General features: G+C 60.3%; 2 protein-coding genes across 3 annotated transcripts in view; one reads left to right on the top strand and one right to left on the bottom strand.

Moving 5' to 3' along the window:
- Window positions 1-4,727, top strand: part of PRR12 (proline rich 12) — a 30,229-nt gene extending 25,502 nt beyond the window's left edge. For both annotated transcript variants that reach the window (XM_059665278.1, XM_059665277.1), the window contains exons 12-14: window positions 2,028-2,174; window positions 2,266-2,361; window positions 3,742-4,727. In XM_059665278.1, coding sequence (XP_059521261.1) covers window positions 2,028-2,174; window positions 2,266-2,361; window positions 3,742-3,888 — 390 coding nt within the window. In that variant the 3' untranslated portion in view covers window positions 3,889-4,727. The remainder of the gene's footprint in view (window positions 1-2,027; window positions 2,175-2,265; window positions 2,362-3,741) is intronic.
- A 3,905-nt stretch (window positions 4,728-8,632) lies between these two features.
- Window positions 8,633-12,632, bottom strand: RRAS (RAS related). Its single transcript, XM_059665407.1, has 6 exons — window positions 12,451-12,632; window positions 10,391-10,478; window positions 10,168-10,270; window positions 9,968-10,076; window positions 9,035-9,153; window positions 8,633-8,948 (listed from the first exon to the last, which is right to left on the bottom strand). The coding sequence occupies exons 1-6, from the start codon at window positions 12,601-12,603 to the stop codon at window positions 8,864-8,866; spliced, it is 657 nt and encodes a 218-aa protein (XP_059521390.1). The 5' UTR covers window positions 12,604-12,632; the 3' UTR covers window positions 8,633-8,863.
- Between the last annotated feature and the right edge of the window lie 660 nt (window positions 12,633-13,292).

The following is a 13,292-nucleotide window of genomic DNA, read 5'->3' as shown; positions in this document are numbered from 1 at the left end:
AAATAAAGTAAATAAATAAATATATATATATATATATATATATATATATATATATATATATATATATAGTTTTTTTATTGATTTCAGAGAGGAAGGGAGAGGGAGAGACACATCAAAGGTGAGAGCAAATCATTGATCAGCTGCATCCTGCACGCCCCACACTGGGGACCAAGCCTGCAACCCAGACATTACCCCGACCAGGAATCGAACCGTGGTCTCCTGGTTCATAGGTCGATACTCAACCCCTGAGCCATGTTGGCCGGCCCGTCTACACGATTTCCCTCTGGAATGGCTAGGGTTCTGGGGTGGACTATCAGGGTGACTCCAGGAATTCTGGGATAGAATATAAACCCTGAGATTCTGATAGGGAGGTTAGTGTCATGCTGAGAATCTTGGGGTAGAATGTTAGGGTGACTTGGATTCCTGGGATGGAATGTTAATCCACCCTGAAAATTCTGGGGGGGGGGGTGTACGTCTAGTTCAGAGAATTCTAGGATGGGTTTTAGGCTGGCTTTGGAAATTCTCGGTGGGACGTTAGTTTGCATCAGAAAGTAGAGCCTGAAATGTTAGCCTGGTTCTAGAGCCCTGGCTGGGATGTTAGGAGCACTCTTGAGAATTCTGGGATTGCCTGAGAAGTCTGGCTCTGAGAAGTCTGGGTAGGATCTCGTGCTAGGGTTAAGAATTCCATTATTTAGCCCTAACCAGTTTGGCTCAGTGGATAGAGCATTGGCCCTCGGACTGAAGGGTCCTGGGCACATACCTTGGTTGCAGGTTCCCAACCCTGGTCAGGGCACATGCAGGAGGCAACCAATCGATGTGTCTCTCTGTCTCTCCCCCTCCCAATCTCTAAAAATCAATGGAAAAATATCCTTGGGTGAGGATTAACAAAAATAAAATAAAATAAAAAATCAGATCTTTAAAAAAGAATTCCATTATTTTTAAAAAAGGAGCCCTGGTCGGATAGCTCAGTAGGTTAGAGCCTCATCTTGATATGCCAAGGTTTGGGGTTCAATCCCTGGTCAGGGCACATACAGGAATCAACCTATGAGTGCATAAATAAGTGGAACAACAAATAGATGTTTCTCTCTCCCCATCCCTCCCTTCCTCTTATCTAAAATCACTTTAAAAAATTATTTTAAACAAGACAAGCCATTATAGAATATAGGCATACCTCATCTTACTGTGATGCACAGATATTGCATTTTTTTACAAATTGAAGGTAAGACCCTCCACCAGCAAAAAGCTCACAACTCGCAAAGGCTCAGATGATGGTTAACATTTTTTTTTTTTTTGCAATAAAGTATTTTTAAATGAAGACATGTACATTTTTTTAGACAGCATGTTATTGCACACGTCATGTTCTACAGTATGCACCTGGAAACCAAAAATTGTGTGGCTTGCTTTATGGCGATGCCCGCCTTATTGCGGCATCTGTTTTACGGCATTGGCCGCCTTATTGCGGTGTCGCTTTAAGGCAATGCCCGCTTTATTGCTGTGCCTGTTTTAGGGTGATGCCCGCTTTATTGCGGCATCTGCTTTACGGCATTGTCCGCCTCATTGCGGTATCTCTTTACGGCAATTGCGGTGCCTGCTTTAGGGCGATGCCCGCCTTATTGCAGTCAGTGGTCTGCAGTGAAGCCCGGGGTCGCCAGCGCGTGCCTGTCTTAGGACCGGTCTGAGGGTGAAGGAGGGAATGCCCGCCTGGCTTTGGAACTCTGGGATGGACTGTTCCCTGGCGCCAGGGGTTCTGGACTTCAGGTTGACGCCGAGAATTTTGAGTAGGATGTCGGGGTACCTCTGAGAGTCCTGGGTGGAAGGAGCTGACGGAGAACCCTGGGCCGGGAACAGAGCACACACAGGGCACCGGGCAGGCCTGGGCTCCTTGGTCCGTCGAAGAGAGCAAGACTCCCCGTCGTCTCTCGGTCGACAGCCTGGGGGAAACTGGGGAACCTGAGAACTGGGCGGTGGGTGTGGGGTGTGCGGGTCCAGAGAGGTGTCCCACTGACCCCTCCCCCTCCCTCCCACAGGACGCCCTGCACACGTTCCCGCAGCTGCAGGTGGAGCAGAGCGGGGAGGGCTCCCCCGAGGACGGGGCCGTGCGGCTGCGGCCGGCCGGGGAGCCCTACAACCGCAAGACGCTCAGCAAGCTCAAGAGGAGCGTGGTCCGGGCCCAGGTGGGGCCGGGGAGGGCGGGCAGGGCCGGGGAGGGGGGCTGCCCGGTGCTGGGGGCGGGGGGTGCTGAGGCTTCTCCCCCCGTTTGCCCAGGAGTTCAAGGTGGAGCTGGACAAGTCGGGATACTACACGCTCTACCACTCACTCCACCACTACAAGTACCACACCTTCCTGCGCTGCCGGGACCAGGTGAGTCCCCGACAGTGCCCTGGGGGTCCACCCCTACTGGGCTCTGCCATGGATCCAGGGGCCTGGCCCCAGCCCTCCTCCCTCAGACCCAGGGGTCCAGGCCCCCAGCCCCTCCTCCCTCAGACCCAGGGGTCCAGGCACCCAGCCCCTCCTCCCTCAGACCCAGGAGCCCAGATCCCCAGACCCTCCTCCCTCAGACCCAGGAGCCCAGGCCCCCAGCCCCTCCTCCCTCAGACCCAGGGGTCCAGGCCCCCAGCCCCTCCTCCCTCAGACCCAGGAGTCCAGGCCCCCAGACCCTCCTCCCTCAGACCCAGGAGCCCAGGCCCCCAGCCCCTCCTCCCTCAGACCCAGGAGCCCAGGCCCCCAGCCCCTCCTCCCTCAGACCCAGGAGTCCAGGCTCCCAGCCCCTCCTCCCTCAGACCCAGGAGTCCAGGCCCCCAGCCCCTCCTCCCTCAGACCCAGGGGTCCAGGCCCCCAGCCCCTCCTCCCTCAGACCCAGGGGTCCAGGCCCCAGCCCCTCCTCCCTCAGACCCAGGGGTCCAGGCCCCCAGCCCCTCCTCCCTCAGACCCAGGGGTCCAGGCCCCCAGCCCCTCCTCCCTCAGACCCAGGGGTCCAGGCCCCCAGCCCCTCCTCCCTCAGACCCAGGGGTCCAGGCCCCAGCCCCTCCTCCCTCAGACCCAGGGGTCCAGGCCCCCAGCCCCTCCTCCCTCAGACCCAGGGGTCCAGACCCCCAGCCCCTCCTCCCTCAGACCCAGGGGTCCAGACCCCCAGCCCCTCCTCCCTCTGACCCAGGGGTCCAGGCCCCATCCCCTCCTCCCTCAGACCCAGGGGTCCAGGCCCCCAGCCCCTCCTCCCTCAGACCCAGGGGTCCAGGCCCCCATCCCCTCCTCCCTCAGACCCAGGAGTCCAGGCCCCCAGCCCCTCCTCCCTCAGACCTAGGGGTCCAGACCCCCAGCCCCTCCTCCCTCTGACCCAGGGGTCCAGGCCCCATCCCCTCCTCCCTCAGACCCAGGAGTCCAGGCCCCCAGCCCCTCCTCCCTCAGACTAAGGGGTCCAGGCCCCCGGCCCCTCCTCCCTCAGACCCAGGGGTCCAGGCCCCCAGCCCCTCCTCCCTCAGACCCAGGAGTCCAGGCCCCCAGCCCCTCCTCCCTCAGACTAAGGGGTCCAGGCCCCCAGCCCCTCCTCCCTCAGGCCCAGGAGTCCAGCTCCCTACCACTCCTCCCTCAGACCCAGGAGTCCAGCTCCCTACCACTCCTCCCTCAGACCCAGGGGTCCAGCTCCCAGCCCCTTCTTCCTGGACACTGATCCCTAGACCCCCGCCTCCTCCCACCCCAGGCCCTGGTGGCCGCCTGCCCCAGCTCCATGTTTAAACCCCGCAGACCCTGGCCATCGAGGGCGGCGCCGAGGACCTGGGCCAGGAGGAGGTGGTGCAGCAGTGCATGCGGAACCAGCCGTGGCTGGAGCAGCTCTTCGACTCCTTCAGCGACCTGCTGGCCCAAGCGCAGGCCCACAGCCGCTGCGGGTGACCCCACCTCCTGTGGGGGGCGGGGCACCTCCTCCTTGAACCAAGAATTGGGACAGAACTGTGTCCTCAGGCGCTAACCCCTAGGCCCCGTGGCCAGGGGACAGGGAGGGTCACTGGTCAGGGTGTGTCCGTGCTGTCCCTACGGGGCAGGGTTCAGAGTTCGAGTCCCCTCTCTCTCCCCAGCCCTCTCCGCTCCCTCCCCACCCCTCCCACTGTCCGGTGTACAGAGAAATTATTTATATATATGTATAAATGTCTATTTAGTAACGGTTTCCCCTCTCCCCCTCGCCCCATTCCCCCCTCCATGGCCATAGCCCTCACCCCCTCCACCTTGTACATAATGTATAGGAAAAATCTATGTATGGTTGAGGGGGGTGGGGCCGCTTTAGAGAGCTGGGGGACCCACTGACCCCCAAGCACCCCCCCGTTAGAGGCCAAGATCTTTGCTACAGGCCATTCCCTCCCCAGGGCTTTCGGTGTCCAGTGGGAGGGGGAAAACGCATCTTGTTAATTATTTTTAATCTTATTTATTGTACATACCTGGGGCGGGGGCTGGGGAGGTGGAGGGGGGAGAGGGTCCCCTCCTTTTGCCCCTCCCACTCCTTTTCTACTGCGATGTGTCTGTGTCTCCCCCCCCAGCACACACCACCCCCCTCCCATTGTTGTCTGGATGTGGTTCTATTTTTTATCGGTCTCCCCTCCCCTCTTCCCTCTCTCTAACCCCTCCGCTCCCACCTCCCCTCCACCCGTTGTCTCTTGCTCTTTCTTGGGCTTCTGTACAACTCAACTTGTATACACTGTGTACACACAACCAGCCAAACGAAAACCCGACGGCAAACACTTGATGGTCCGGCTGGAGTGGCTCTGTCCCGCGGCGTCTGGGCGGCGGCCCCGGGGTGGCACGGGCAGAGGGTCCGGAACGGGAGTGCGGCTTTTCTGGAGCCCCGGGTGGTGGTTGCGCCGGGCACCATGTATCTGCTATGTCTCGCTGTGTAACAAAGAGCCCCACCCCACAATTTAGTGACTTAAAACAAGAAGCATCATTGTATGGTTTCTGAGGATCAGGGATCCGGGAGTGGGTTACCTGGGTGCTGCCGGCCTCGCTCTGTCACCGGGGTGCCATCGGGTCATCAGCCAGCGGGCAGAGGTTCTGGGGGAGGGAGGAGGAACCGAGGGACAATACGTCTGAGCCATCTTATTCCCAGGGCGGAAGGTGGAACTCGGGGCGGCCCGTCCTCAAGGATTTGGCGGGAGTTTCAGGATCTACTTTTAAGGTGGCTCATTTGCATGGCTCTTGGCCTCAGGTCTTGCCACATGGACCACGCCCACCCATAAGGCAGCTTGAGTGTCTTCACAGAGCAGGCAACCCAAGGGGAAGGGCAAAGAGGAAGCCATGAGGTTGGTTTTGTTTTTTTTACTGATTTCAAAGAGGAAGGGAGAGGGAGGGATAGAAACATCCATGATGAGAGAGAATCACGGATCGGCTGCCTCCTGCACACCCCACACTGGGGATCAAGCCCGCAACTGAGGCACGTGCCCTGACCGGGAATCCAACTGACCTCCTGGTTCATAGGTTGACGCTCAACCACTGAGCCACGCCGGCCGGGCACAGAACCAACTTTTTAGTAAGCTCCTGGGAGGATTCAGATGCGTATCCAAGTTTGAGTCAGCCATTCTACAGCCTGGATACATGTCAACAAAGTTAGACTCTTGACGCCCTAGGACCGTGGTCGGCAAACTGCGGCTCGCGAGCCACAGGCGGCTCTTTGGCCCCTTGAGTGTGGCTCTTCCTAAGCCTTAGGAGCACCCTAATGGAGTTAATAACAATGTACCTACCGATATAGTTTAAGCTTAAAAAATTTGGCTCTCAAAAGAAATTTCAATCGTCGTACTGTTGATATCTGGCTCTGTGGACTAATGAGTTTGCCGACCACTGGTCTAGACCATCGCCACGGTTATTGCTGGTTGTACAGAATGGCTAGAAACACTTGGGGACATAATGGGAGTTCGTGATGGGCCATGGACTTTCTAGAATCTTCTTAGTCAGTTAAGAGCATTGAGAATGGACTCAAACCGTGGGGTGCTGAGCGTATAGCCCCAGAGGGAGCGGTACATTCAAGGTTCTGGATTGGAATGGATGCCAAATTGGGACCAAAGTCTCCAGGATCAGCGTTGTCCCAGGACAGAGCTCTGTCCTAGAAAGTGGATGGAGTGGTCAGAAGGTGGGGGGGCGTTGGGGTTAGAATAACCTTGTGGTTGGTTGGCCTTTGACATTCCATTGTTCCAAGTGAATCCCAGCTCTCGCACTAGCTGGACAAGGTGGAGAATAGCCTCCCGTCCTCAGTTTTGTCATCTGTAAAATGGGCCTTTGGCGAGATGAAGGAAACCTGTGTGAAGCACTTGGCACTGCAAGCGCTTAGCTGCTGTTCCCCTTGGCAGGAGGCCTCAAGAGGTTTGTGGGAGGTCCAAGAGATGGCGAGAAGGGTTGAGAGAGAGGCTGACAAAGGTGGACAAAGAACCCAGAGAGACAACCCCTGACAGGGCCCGCCAGAGCCCAGGGGAGGCAGGAACCAGAGAGGAGAGGCTCACGGGTGCACACATGCGCCTTAGGGAGCTGCCAACTAGGTCATCCCAGCCTCTGGCTGTTGTCGGATGAGCCTGGAATGGCGGTGGCTGCGAACCTTCCAAAAATGGCCTGCCAGCTGTCGTGTGGGTTTGTATGTGCGCCTTGTTCTGGGGGCAAACGGGAGCTTTCATCAGCTTCTCAAAGTGCATCTGGGTCCTCCCAGAGGCAGGGTGTCCCGGCCAAGGACTTGGCCCTGTTAGGCAGACCTTGTGCTGGAGGCGTGCCTCACCCCCGGCTGGGACTTGGGTGGGGGTGTCGGGTCTTATCTGGAAACTGCTGGAACCATCCCCCACCACCACCACCAGTCCCTCCCCGTCCCCCAGAGGTGGGCCTCACTGAGCAGAGGTTCTGGGGGAGGGGGAACGATCTTGCAGGACAATACGTCCGAGCCAGGCTTATTCCCAGGGCGGAAGGTGGAGCTCCTGCCAAGGATTCTGTGATAATGAAACCCGGAAAGGGATCGTCGGCTAATCGCTGTTCTGATCTGGAGTACAGAGGGACATTCATGGGGCTGGGGCCGGAGCACACAGCACTGAGGGTGCCCCGGGCACCCTGCTTGTCGCCTGTGTGCCTCTTGCCCTGGGGAGTGGCTCTGTGGTCACCACATCGCAGGGTACCCCGGCCGAGGTGGCGGAGCGGGGTTCGAACCCAGGCAGCCCGCTGCCAGGGCCCTGCAGGACCATCGCTACCCCAGGCCCAGGAAAAGCCGGTGCTGGGTGGGTGTGAGCGGAGCATTTCCGGCCGGGATTCTGTGGACACTGAGATGTGGACGGGGAGGGGCCACAGGTCAGTGACTGGTGACAGCTCATCAGGTTTAGGTCAAAGTTCAGGCCTGGGGACATCGGGGGTGGGGTTCCGGCCTGGGGTGTTGAGTCGGTGTTGGGGCTCAAACAAGCCTGTCCAGTGGGCTTGGGAGATGGGTGAGTGGTGGTCTCAGCAAATCTTCGAGATCAGCGGAATTCAGGGGTCCTGGATTGAATGTTGGGGAACCAAACGTTTGCAAACGGAAGGGTCCTAGCAACTTATGTCTGGTGGCCTTGAGATACCCGGCACTTCCCTTCCCAGGAGAGAGGCTCAGATGGGGTGTGTCCACACCAGCCCGAAGTCGGACTCAGGGTTTAAGACTCCGACGTCAGCCCACCCAGTTGGGAACTTTCTGGAACTGAGAACTTGCCAGCTGGCTGCTCGGACACCATTCCGTCCACCTGTCCCTTTCTCCTCCTCCGGCCAGAAGCCCTCGCAAACATACATCGGAGGCGGGAGGGGGCGGGCGGGGTTTGCAGCGGCTGCTGCCTGTCTCCAAAGTCTGGAACTTTCTAGAACACCAACGGGCCTCTCTGGGGTGGTGGGGATTTGCCTATTTGCATTGGGGTAGCCCCTAGCCACATGGGAGGAATGAACGGGCCCTTGAAATGTGGCCAGTGTGACTGAGGACAGTCACACGCCCTGGCCCTGGCCAAGGAGCTCCGTTGGTTGGAGCGTCATGCTGATCCCACCAGGGTTGCGGGTTCGATCCCCAGTCAGGGCCCATGCAGGAAACTGGTGGGTGCATGGACGGGTGGGACAACGGATCCACGTTCCTCTCCCTCTCCCTCTCTAGGATCAATGGGGAAAAAATAATCTATATATATAAAAGCCTAATCTGCAAAGTGTCCCCTCAGGAGTTTGACCAACCAGGAGTTGGATCGCTCTCCATGATGTGTGCTGGCCACCAGGGGGTGGCGCGGAATGAAGGAAGGCCCCGGCCAGCAGCCGGCAGCTGCTAGGGACCCTACCTGTGCACAGATTTCATGCACTGGGCCTCTAGTAATAAATGGCCACCTGCAGCTTCTGGCTACCATATCGAACAGTGTCCTTTTAGCATGTTCCAGGAAAACAATTCTTTTTCAAACGTGAAACCGCATCCCAGCAAATGCCCGCCGACACAGGAAAGGGTGGAGTGCCCTGTTGCAGGGTAAGTGGGGTCCAGACACCTGGCCCACCTCGTTCTCGACGGCCCTGCCCCCACCGACACGGGGTTCTAGATCCGATGGTTCTAGGTGGGCCGAGGCTTTCGTGCGCGTGCCCTGAGTTCACCGACCTCCTCTGGCCCTTTCCCCTCCCACACAAGCGCCTCCTGACACTGGCAGTGACGTTTATTTCTCTGGGGCGGGGTTATATACAGCAGTGACCCGGACTGGAGGCCCGGGAGCCCCTCGCCCCCACCAGGGGCCTGGGTGGGGGCAGGAGGCATTGGCAGAGGCACGCGGTGGCAGTGGCCGCAGGCCGGGGTTGTGGGTGGGGGTGTAGTGTGGCCTGGGAGACCCCGCTGGGGAAGGGCAGCTGGTCCCGGGGGCGCGTGCTGGTTCCTCTACAGGACGACGCAGGGGCAGCTCCTGGTCTTCTTCCTGGGGGAGCTGGGCGGGCTGGGCGGCAGCTCCTGCTCCTGGTACTTCCTGTGGGAAGAGGCTGGTGAGTTTGGGCCCCAGGGGTTGGGGACAGAAGATGAGGGTGGAGTGGGGGGGGGGAGCCCTCCACTCACCGGACAGCCCGCACCAGCTGCTCGAAGGCCTCGTCCACGTTGAGGCGCAGTTTGGCCGAGGCCTCGAAGTAGGCCACGTGGTGGGAGGCGCTGAAGCTGTTGGCTTCAGATCGGGGCACCTGTGGGGGTGGGGGGGAGACGCCGGGGAGACTCAGGTCCCTGCACCCAGGACAGGGCAGAAGGACAGACACAGTGTGCGCTGGAATGGGGCAGGGGGAGGCGTCATACACGGGGGGCTGGGGGCTCCAATGGAAAGTTCCAGAGATCAGATGGGGGACACCGAGGGGGCTGGGTGCCATCTGAGGAGCGGAGAGGCTGCACAGACATCTGCCCTCCGGCAAGTGAGGTGACAGTTCATCGGGCAAAGAAGTGGGGTGTTCCCAGCAGAGGCCTGAGCCCTGCAGCCAAGGCTGGAAATCCCCAAAGGCTTTCTCTACAACTGTGCTCTGCGTGCAATCCCCTGGCAGAGGGAAGTGGTGGGAGCAGACCATGGCGGGCACCCAGGGCCAGGTGGAAGAGCTGGGTCCCCCCCCCCCGCCTCCCCCCGGGGCCTATGGGGAGCCACGGAGGGCTGGGAGCAGGCGGGGGGCGGCGGGACCCAGTGGGAGGTGGCGGGACCCAGTGGGAGGTGGATGCAAAGGTCCCCGGTGGGAACAAGAGGCGGGGGTTGGGGGGGGGGTGGAGCAGAGTCAGGGCTTGGGGACCTGGGGACCAGCCACCTCTCCTGGGAACTCCTGGGTGCAATGCCGGGGACTCAGAGCGACCGGCTTGGGGGGGGGGGGGCGACACATCCAGGGCCGCGTGTGACAGTGGAGGGGGCAGGATCACACCAGCCAGAGGAGGATGCTGATGTGAGGAGAGACAGGGAGGTGTGCCACCCTCCCAGGCTGAGACGGGGTGGAGGGGGGGGGGGGGTCCCCGGGCGCCTCGGACCTGGCGCTGCGCTTCCAGATCCGCCTTGTTCCCCACCAACACGATGGGGAAGTCGTCGCGGTCCTTGACCCGGAGGATCTGCGTGAAGAGCTTGCTCACCTCGTTGAAACTGCAGAGGAAGCCCAGAGGCGTGAGGTCCGGGTGCTCAGCACCCCCCCCCCCGCCCCTCCCCTGCTCTGCAGCCTCCCGGCTCCTCTCACCTCTGCCGGTCGTTAATGGCAAACACCAGCAGGAACCCGTGCCCGGCGCGCATGTACTGCTCCCGCATGGCGCCAAACTCCTCCTGGCCCGCGGTGTCCAGGACTGCAGGGGAGGGGAGAGGGCCGCCATGTGGACAAGGCTCCCCTGGCCATCCCCAGGCACCCTTGGCCACGCCCCCCTGACCCCGCCACTAGCCCCCCATCCGCTCTCGGCCGCCCTCACTGTCCAGCCGGGCCGGGACGCCATCCACGGTGCAGATCTTGGTGTAGGAGTCTTCGATGGTGGGGTCGTAGTCAGAAACGAAGTAGGACTGGAGGGGTGGGGAGAGGGGAGACACTGTGACTCCACCGCCCCAGCAGGGTTGGCACAGCTCTGCCCCTGGGGCCCGCCGGCCCCGGCCCCCCTCTCTGGGTCTCTGTCCCCTGTCTCTTTGGCTCTATCTTCCTCTTTCTGGCTTTCCCTCCCTCCCTCGGCCGCCCCCAGGCCCCCCGTCTCCAAGGCTCTCCTGCACTTCTCTCTCTTTCTAGTATCGAGTCCGTCTCCCAGGTCGCGGTGACCTCCTGGCTGTGTGGCGCTGAACAAATCACTTCCCCTCTCTGGACCTGTTTCCTCCTTTAGAAAATGAGGGTAAAAATAGCCCCACATGGAAGCCAGTGTTTGTGAGATTCTGGGGAAATCCAGTTAACGTCTGAGCATTTACCACCCTGCCTGGGCGGAGTAGGTGCTCAGTTGCTGGGAGCCGGGTTGTCCAGAGTTCTGCCTGTCTGTATCTGTCCCTCCTCCTCCTCCTCCTCCTCCTCCTCCTCCTCCTCCTCCTCCTCCTCCTCCTCCTCCTCCTCGGGCGGCTTTCAGTGTCTCCTCCCAGGGGAAGGTCCGGGTTCCAATCCAACTTTGGAGAAACTGCCCCTCCTGCAGGCCGGGCCCCTCCCTTCCTGCCTGGGTCCCGCCCGTCTCCAGCCAGGCTTTTGAGCAGTTTCGGGTCTGCCCCTGGGACAAGGGGCCCAGGGCTGGGGGGCTTTTCTCTACACAGGCAAGGGCTCCCATGCAGGCACTTGGGGGCGGGGGGCGGTCTCTTGAGGGGTCTGGGGCCCAGGGGCCCCTGCACTATCTTCTCCGGAGCAGACACCTTTCTAGGGTTTCTCTGAGGCGGAGGGAGGTTTCCCTTGGGAATGGGGTGGCGTTTCAGCAGAGAAGGGGTGATCTGGCCGCTGGGGGTCTTAGGGCTGCACCCTGTCTGCTGGGGGTGGTGCTTGGTGAGGGCCTGTCCTGGAAGGAGCAGGTGGGGACCAGGCCCTGGGGGGATTAGGCGGGTGTCTTCAGCGCACCTCACAAGAAGGAAGCTCAGGGGTGAGAACTAGGAGAGGGAAATCTGGGCACATTGGGAGTTTGTACTAGAATAGAAGTGCGTGTCTGGAGTCTTAGGGACCCTGACATGCATTTATGGGGTCAGAGACACTCCTCAGGAGTAGCTATTTCTGGGGGTGTCAAGAATCTGGGGGCTTCTTCCATGGAGACTGTTTTTTTTTTGGGGGGGGTAGCCAGGGTTTCTGAGAGAGGCTCGGGGAGCCTGAGTGGAAAATTCAAGAGTGGTTGGTTTTCCTTAGGGGGAGGGGGGAGGTCTGGGTCTCATGGGATGGAGATGGGGAGCCCCAGGATTTGGGGTCTTAGCGTTCTCTGGAATGACCAAAGGGGCACAGGACCTTTTAGAACTCTCTTGGGTCTGAGGGCACCTCTCTTAGAACTGGGTGGTCCCAGATGGGACTCGGGGGCAAAGTTTGGGCATAATTTCTAGATTCTGGGGGAGGTGCCTGAAAGGGCTAAGCATCCAGACTGGGGGCATCTCAAGGGCTTTGGGCACAAGCGTTCTCCCAGTTAGGCTCTGGCTCTCAGAGGGGAAGCTGAGGTCTGGGATCTGGGGGAGATGGGGCTCAGGGTGAGAGGAAGTGGCATCTACAAGGGTGGGGGCACAGGAAAGGGCTTAGGATCTGGATGGGGCGACTTATGGATTTAACGTGCTCCCAGGAGGTGCTCAGGGTCAGGTCAACAGCGAAGGGGAGTCCTGGGCCCTGGGGGAGGACGTGAGTATAGAAGGAAGGTCCCTCAGGTAAGAGGGTGGCAGTCCTGGGGGGCTCAGGGTCACATTCTCAGGGGGATTTTTAAGATTAGAGGGCCTCATAAGAAGGTCTCAGTGATGGATCAAGAGAAGATCGGGGTCTCAGGGATCCCCCCCAAGGGCTATGTTCTGGGTCCCGGGGGCACCCCCCGAGTGAGGTCCCCACTACCTGGATGAACTGGATGGTCAGCGCACTCTTGCCCACGCCGCCGCCGCCCACGACCACCAGCTTGTGTGTCTCGCTGGGTGGGGGGTCCCCGGGTCCCGGCCCCCCGCCCCGGGGCCGCCCCCGCCCCGTCGCGGACGCCGCCCCGCTGCTCATGTCGCCTTCGCTGCCGCCGCCGCCGCTACAGCCCGGGGGGAACCGGGCGGGGCCTAGGGGGCGGGGCATGCTAATAAGCCTACTGCATAATCATGAGCTCCAGGGAAAATGACACAGTCTCGGTACACTTAAGGGGGAGGTAAGGCTAGGTAAAAGGCGGGGCTATGCTAATAGGGATTGAGGAACGACGTTCCCGGTGGAGGGGAATTCCTAGAGGGGCGGGGATATGCTAATGAGAGAAAGAGACCTGCGCTCCCAGGGAGCGGCGCCACGCGCTCCGGGCTGGAGGGCCGCCTGGGGGCGGGGCTATGCTAATACAATCTCATTCTTTGGGCACACGGGTAGGAAAGATCGTTCTGGGCGGGGCTATGCAAATAAGGAGCTCCGTGAGGCCGCTTCTCAGGGCACCTCCCCAGGGCCTCGTTCTAGGAGGCGGGGCTGGCCGGCTCCCGCGCGGCCGTATATAGGCGCGCTCCAGGGAAGGAGCAGGTCCTGGGGGGAAGCTCCACCCCCGCCCTGGGATCCTGGCCAGGCTCCCGACCCAGGCGTCCGGGCTGGATGTCGTAGTCTCCGCCCGCTCAGGGACCCAGGCTTCCGGTTCCCGCTGTCCCAACCAAGCGGAAGACAGACTGGGAGGGGAGTTGGGGCCCTGGAGGAGGACAGCCCAGTAACGGGACAGGGAGGGGCCG

The sequence above is a fragment of the Myotis daubentonii genome, chromosome 15 (assembly GCF_963259705.1).
Source record: "Myotis daubentonii chromosome 15, mMyoDau2.1, whole genome shotgun sequence".
Taxonomy (NCBI): domain Eukaryota; kingdom Metazoa; phylum Chordata; class Mammalia; order Chiroptera; family Vespertilionidae; genus Myotis; species Myotis daubentonii.
The sequence above is the reverse complement of the archived record's forward strand: the minus strand, read 5'-3'. Positions and strand labels throughout refer to the sequence as shown.